At 46.9% G+C, this 6,959-nt stretch overlaps 1 protein-coding gene and 1 pseudogene across 3 annotated transcripts; one reads left to right on the top strand and one right to left on the bottom strand.

The window, feature by feature from the left end:
- On the top strand, positions 1-987 carry LOC123181341 (translation initiation factor IF-2-like; annotated as a pseudogene).
- Positions 988-2,743: 1,756 nt separating this feature from the next.
- LOC123068051 (uncharacterized) lies at positions 2,744-6,749 on the bottom strand. Of its 3 annotated transcripts, none has more exons than XR_006431560.1 (6): positions 6,471-6,749; positions 6,289-6,346; positions 4,880-6,106; positions 3,936-4,074; positions 3,263-3,406; positions 2,744-3,111 (listed from the first exon to the last, which is right to left on the bottom strand). XR_006431560.1 is itself a non-coding variant. In XM_044490562.1 (4 exons), the coding sequence occupies exons 2-4, from the start codon at positions 6,318-6,320 to the stop codon at positions 4,062-4,064; spliced, it is 1,272 nt and encodes a 423-aa protein (XP_044346497.1). In that variant the 5' UTR covers positions 6,321-6,346; positions 6,471-6,749; the 3' UTR covers positions 3,813-4,061. The 3 variants fall into 3 exon arrangements, 1 of the variants encoding a protein (XP_044346497.1); XR_006431561.1 differs by having other exon boundaries at positions 4,019-4,074; XM_044490562.1 differs by lacking the exons at positions 2,744-3,111; positions 3,263-3,406 and having other exon boundaries at positions 3,813-4,074.
- Between the last annotated feature and the right edge of the window lie 210 nt (positions 6,750-6,959).

The following is a 6,959-nucleotide window of genomic DNA, read 5'->3' as shown; positions in this document are numbered from 1 at the left end:
ACTAGCGAAGCCATCGTCTTGGACGTGCCGGCGCCGGCGTACATTGCGCCCCGGACGCCCACGCTCCATGCTGCAGCCCTCATCACAGCATCGCATTACCAGCAAACCTCGCCGGAAAGACCGGGGAGGCCACCATCTCCAGCTGACGCATAGGGGACTCCAAGTGCGACCCAAGCAGCGCTTTCAAGAAAGGAACGGCGCTGAGACGCCGTCGCTGCCTTGTCCAGGGAACTGGACCAAGGGTTTCCCCCGGTGCCCGAGGAGAGGGTCCAGTCTGGGCCATGACAGCGCCTCCATGGAGGTAACGGCACCCTCAGGTGTCGCCGTTGTCAGCGCAGGCCAACGCCGCGCAGGGATTTCGCCCGGCCCAAGACCAGAACCCCAAAACCGCCGAAGCAGAGCAAACAGGAGATGGGGAAGCAGATCGCCAGAGAGGACCACCAGCACCGAGAGGGAAACCACGTATTGTCACTGTCGATGTAGGGAAGCACCGGCCAGCGCAGTGCAACAGCTGCTGGATGGCTGCCAGACAAGGCCAGCCATCACACGGGACGCGTCGAGCAGGGCTAGTGGCGCCGTCGCGGAGACCAGCCACCTGCACCTTGCCGCCGCCGACCATGGCCGCTGCCGCGCCGGCCCGCAGCCTCCGCCACCCGGATCCGCCGAGACACAGCCAAGCAGCCACAGCCGCGCCCCCAAAGGGTCGCGCCGCGCCGCCCGCGTGCTCGCCACGCCAGTCCAGAGGCCCGACCCTCTGGATCTGGGGCCGCCGTCGCGAAACCCTAGGTTCGGAGAAGCGCAGCTCCGTCAGCCTCGTCGAGCCCCACGCTCGAGGGGGGAGGCCACCTGGGAGCGAAGTCCCGCCGCCGCCGGATCCACCAGGGCTTTGCCCGGCGGGGAGCACCGGCGGCGGCAGGGGGAGGGGGAGGAGGAGGGGAGGGAGCGCTTGAGGGCTGCGTCGCCTCCCGAGTCGCCCGTGGGGAGGGCGACGCGGGGGAGGGGGGGGCGAAGGGAGGTAATTCGCCACTCCAGCGTCTAGATCTGAAGAATGTTGTGTTTTACTAGATGATGCGCTCGATAGTGTTGGTAAGGTTATTGCTGCCAAGCTGCAACTTGGAAATGAAAGTAACCCTGATAAGGGATGTGATACACAAGTAATAGCAGAAGAAATCTAATGAACATTTAGCTTCTGCGCGCCTAAAGAAAAAATATCCTCGGAAGAAAACAAAAAAGAGAAACTAAGTTGGCTTGACAAATTCCACAAGGGGAAGAAGAAGAAAGAACAAGCTGAAGTTGTGAAAGCACAAGAGTTACCTAAGGTATGTTCTTTATTATATGCAACAAGAGACTTACTTGAATGTTGAAGTTTTCTGAAACAAGAGACTTACTTAAATGTTGGGTTCCCAGCAACAAGAAAGTGGGAGCACAAATACACAAAATCAGAATAATAATTCCCGAGGTTCTGGGTTCCGAAGCTTCACCGATCTATTGACGGCATGTTCCATGTGCACGTGTGTTGAGATATCAAGTTTTGCTAAAGTCAATAATGCATTGGTGTTAAGATATCAAATGTTCTTTAAAATGCAGGCTTCTAGTATTGAAGACATTGATGCCGAATATATCTTTTGATCATGCAAAGATTTTAAGACGAAGTTTTAAGAAGTGTTTGGTGTGGCTCCAGGATTTGTGTGTTTAGAAATTTAGAAATCCTCTAAAACAAGCATTTGCAATTTGGCCTTTTGGGACACGGCGTAGTAATCCGTCTGTGACTCTGTGATGCTCCAGTGCAAAATTTGCATCAACACTTTGACGTTTGTTGATTGAAAATTGTATCTCTGACTATGTGTTGATTAAGGAATGAGATGAGCGTTTAGTAGCAGCCAAGGTGGCTTTGTTTTGTACTTCCTGGTTCTCTTTGTGTGTGTTTCAGGCTTGCTCATAGTCTGAACTTTAGGCCGGCGTTCTGCTTGAGGTCGTCAGTTTTGCTCCCTTGCCGTCGAGAGCGACGAGACGGTGACAAGTCCGACGGCGGCGGCAGTGCGTCATCGGACAGCCACGGCAACATCGGACAGCCACGGCGTTGCCGGACGTTCGACTATGCTCTGTTTTTCCTTTCTGCGTTAGCTCTGTTGCTCGGAAATGGAAATACTCACAGAGTAGAAGGGAAGAGAGACGGGTTGTTTTGCTGTTCGTTGGATCAGCTTGACGAGATAAGAACGGCTGAGATTATGCTCCACGGCAGTTCTGCCGTGCCTTCTTCACGGCAGACAAGCCGCGTCCATCCAGGATCACCTCGAGTCCTTGATCTGTGTCTAGCCCATGCGCAATTGTGCAATCACTTGCCTAATTACTAATGATCATGATCATATTTTAGCTTCCATTAGTTGCTTCAACTTACTGCGATCCCAATCTCAGTTTTAAGTTCAAAAATTGATGGACATGGGAGGCTACTACTACCAATCTCAGTTTGAAATTTGATAGTTGGTGGCTCAGAGAAGAGGATTCCCATCTTTCACCAACAGGCCAAAGCTACTACTACCAAAAGGAGGAGTATATTTGATTGTGAAAACCATAAAATAACATATATGCGTGAGTAGATTAAGCATATTCATTGCAATTAATTAATTAATTAATCAAATAGTTGGGATGGACTTAGCATTAATTAATTGCCATCTCTGTAGAGCAACCACGGAGGCAGAAATGATTTTCAGGTGTGGCGGAGTTTATGAAGGAGACCACCATGTTTTAATACAATTACGCATGAGCTCACTTGAATACTAGATATATATTACATTATGTTCAGAAAATACAATGAAAATCCAAAAGTAAGTACCGGCAGTCAAAATGCCGCACTAGATGAAGTTGACCAAATCACCAATTATCATTTACATTAACTAGTTGGATCTAAAGACTATTTTCTTGGAACAATTAGACGGATGAAATGATATACAAAAGCTGGTAGGATACAATCCTAGGAAGCACATTATCCGCAGATAATGTTGGTTCTCAACTCTAATACAATACAGTTTCTGCTACGAGCTACAGAGGAAATATGTGCTCACCATGAACTTCCTCACGTCCTTGTTCTTTACATGGCATTTCTGTTCCAAGCTGAAACAAAAGGATTCAGGATGGGGGTTACTGAGCAACATCAGCAACATTGCAAAAATATTGCCTTAGCACCACTCTCATACAGAACTACTGAAGGTATCATAGTTCAATGATTCATGGCGTACAAGGAAGAAGAACAGAGAACTCTCACCTGCTTAATCGGAGAGGCAGAGCCAGAGGCAAGCTCAGTCATTTACAAAGAGCAGATCATCCTTAATTGACCTTATCCAGAGTGTAGTCCCACTCAAATTTGCTCAATTAATAATATCAGCCAATTGCCGGCGCCAATGTAGAACTGTTAGTGACCCCAGTTATGTTACCACTGTATCCGCATGGAATGATAAAATAATATGGAATCATGACAAATTTTCTACTGCAGCAGTATCAGCATCAATGATCTTGATGCTAGACAAAATAATTGACATAGCAAAACACTCACTAAAATGACACACAACGGATTACTGGAACATGATGTGCACTAGATCTGTACATTTGTTTCAGCTTCAGCAGGACACCTATGATCCATCTAGCCACTGATATTGCAGTGAAAATGATGAAGCCAGCGCCATGGCCGTCCATGTAAAGTAGACAGACTGGCCTCAAAGAGATGTTTTTTGTTTTATTTTGCCTGGTAAATTAGAGTTACAAACACCACAACTAACTAAAAGAGCAAGCAGCGGACTGAATGACCCAAGTGGATCGGACTGAATGACCCAAGTGGATCAGAAAACATAACTATTAATTAACATGCATACAGGGAGTTTTCGTCACAAAACCAAATATGTTGGTCACAAGTAGGCATGGTACCATAGGGATAGGACTACCTGCTCCAGTTATACATCATCTCAACTAATACACTATGAGTTACAGTGAAACTGCAGCCAAGGAAATGCAGTTCTCTGCTCACCCTTGTCGCTCACCATCCAAAAACTTCCTGATATCATCCTCCTTCACATGGCATTTCTGGTTCAAGGAAACAGAGGAAGGATCAGGATGTAGTAGAGGTAATTCAGCATCAGAACATTTTATTACCATTTGTTAGTCAAATGTTATGTACACTCAGAAATCAAAAAATTAACTTTGTCCAGCAACATAGGTTTTTTTTTTAGTTTATCAAAAGCTACAGCCAATAGAGCTTAAATGGTATATATATTTGCAGAGCAACATGTTTCCATTTCATAGTTTGTATTTCAGTAAAACAAAAAATCTAATCATACAAGGAAAAATGCCTGACACACAAGCCCAAATTATCAAGCGTTAGCTTGGACTAGCCATTTGTAGTATAACCTCAACAATACCTGGTTGTGTAAAATGTACATCCATTTGTGTCCAAGGCAAAAAAATACTAAGCAACATTCAGCGAAAAAAAACAAGTATTACAATCTCATGCATAAGTTTCAGTGAAGACAATCACATACATAGGTTCAGCAAAAATAATGACTTAAGAAATGAGAAGTTAAAATTCCAGGCTTGATTGGTTTGTGATAATATTTCACGATAATGAAGTACAGAGGTCAAGCTCCTATACATGTTCTATACCTTGTATGGTCGTAAACACCACGCAATATTAGCCCATTGCACAAGTGATTTTAAGACATCTTAAGGGAAGCATTATCTAATATCGCGTAGTTAGTATTGTTAAAATGGCCCAAAGAATCAAGCATATACTAATACCATACCACAGCTATACCAAACTAGTGCATATTGCAAAACTATGTAACCTCAACAAAAGGAATATACAGACCATCTAAAGGCCAAAATAGCAAACCTTGCAGGATCATCCTTGGGCGCGGGGAATTTGGGCGGCCAAATCATCATAAAAGGATAGACATCATTGAACGGTCGATCCTTTACTGTCACCCCATGCACTTTACGCAGTGTCTTGCTTGTGACATCCAGATAGAAAATGCAGCCACACATTTCCAAGAACACAAATTCAGCATTATCCCCCACATTGCTTATACAAGTAAAACTAATATGCTCATCCTCAAGGGTCTGATCTAGCATCCTCAAATTATCCCACATCTGATGCAAACAAATTGTATGAACCAACAACCAGTTGTCCCCTTTGTGGAGCCAGATGCAAAGTTGTAGCTCCTTGACATGGATATGGGTGAGATATACACCAGAAGCATCACCGGCGCGTGACATGATGGTGCGAACACAGTGAAAATTCACTCCTTGTGGGAGCGGAATTGTGGAGAAACCCGAGGTTGTCATATCCAAGACAATAATTTCATCACTGAAGGTGTCAGCCATATAGATTTTCTCGTCAACAAGCACGACTTCCAGTGACGTCAGCAGACGAGGGAGCTGTGTCGTGGCCGAGGCATGCATGCACCAGACGCCCCCTTGCAACATATACACGCGCACCCTGAAAATTTTTGGCTTGCTGAAAAATTCGGCCAACATATACAGGTAGGACAAGACACCGCCTTCTTCTTTGGAGAGGATTGTATTGAAAATTTTTTGACCGTGGTACTGGGCTCTTGGGAGTGGTGGGATGACATCAATGTCTCTCTGGGGGCATAGTGGGCGGTGCACTCCATGTGTCAATATAGTTCCTCTGCGGCATCTGATTAAGAGGCTGCCATTCCGGCAATCCATGATGCATAATCTGTCATTGTCGGCGCCGAAGCTATGGCTCGCGACCCGGCAGATGAAGGGGGCGAGCTCTGGGGGCTGGGGCTGCATCGGGACGAAGAGCAGGGGGGCGCCCAACCATAACCAGGACGACCCTATATATATGTAGAAGCCAAGGAGGCGAGGCGGGTGGCGCTTGCGGAAAAGGCTGAGGAACTTGGGGTCAGAGGCATGGCAGAGCCAGCGCTTGCAGACGAGGGCGGCGCATACAAGTGTGGTGGGGAAGCTGACGCGCAGGAGGATCTCAATGAGGAGGTTGTCGTCGTCGAGCACCTTGGATACCGGCACCATGGATGCCGGCGAATGCTGCTGCGATTCGCCATCGGCACACGGTTTCTTCTCTGGACGGAGCCTGGAAAATCGGAGCGGCGAACAAAGCAAAAGCATCAATGCAATGGGCCGATTGCTTCCACCAATATGGCATAAAAACATCAGCATCAAACAAACTGCAGGACACTGAAGAAATACAGTACTGCTGGAAATGAAACAAATTGGGGAGCAATCTGAAGGGATGGGGAGACTGGATGCTCTTACCGTGGGGAAATCTCCTCGGAAGCATCCATCATCTATCGGACTATTGGAGTCCCCTCAGCTGGGTAAGTACATGTAGGTAGAGTTGAATTAGGGGGGAAATCCTAGCTGCCTAGGGTCTATTCCCGCGAGATGAAAAGAGGTGAAGAAGAAATTAGGAGAGAAGAGGAAGGATAAAGGCTCACCTCATTCGAATCGGGGGAGGGGGGAAGAAGGCTCGCCGCTGCCGGGGCGAGGAGGCTCAGGTCGCCGGCCGCACTCCTTTCTTCCGGCGGGTCGATGCGGTGGAGGAAAGTAAGTGCCTTTGAGCGGATCTGGGTTTCACGGGAGTCAAGGGTAGCCGGCGCAATCGCTGGGCGAAGTCGCCGGCGGAGAGGGGGCTGCGATGCCGGCGCAGGCGAGTGGAGCTTTTTTTTTTTTAATGGTGGGCGAATGGAGCTGGGAGGAGGCGACCAAGCTGCCAGTTGAATTAACGACCGTATCTGAATATTTTGCTGCGCGAATCAATTAAGAACCAAAACCATCGCAGATCCGAGTATTTTCTAAATTTCGAACGCAAAAAAATTGTTTCCAAAAAATAAGAATGTTTTATGAAACGTGAACACTTTTTTAATTTGTGATTTTAAAAAAATCCAAAAACGGGATTTTATTTTTGAAAATAATGAACAATTTTT

The sequence above is a fragment of the Triticum aestivum genome, chromosome 1A (genome assembly GCF_018294505.1).
Source record: "Triticum aestivum cultivar Chinese Spring chromosome 1A, IWGSC CS RefSeq v2.1, whole genome shotgun sequence".
Classification (NCBI taxonomy): Eukaryota; Viridiplantae; Streptophyta; class Magnoliopsida; order Poales; family Poaceae; genus Triticum; species Triticum aestivum.
The sequence above is the reverse complement of the archived record's forward strand: the minus strand, read 5'-3'. Positions and strand labels throughout refer to the sequence as shown.

Bases quoted from the DNA above. Each gene is read 5' to 3' on its own strand.
- LOC123068051 (XM_044490562.1), bottom strand. From the start codon at position 6,320: ATGATGGATGCTTCCGAGGAGATTTCCCCACG. The intron at 6,107-6,288 runs GTAAGAGCATCC...CCGATTTTCCAG, and splicing joins TCCGAGGAGATTTCCCCACG to GCTCCGTCCAGAGAAGAAAC.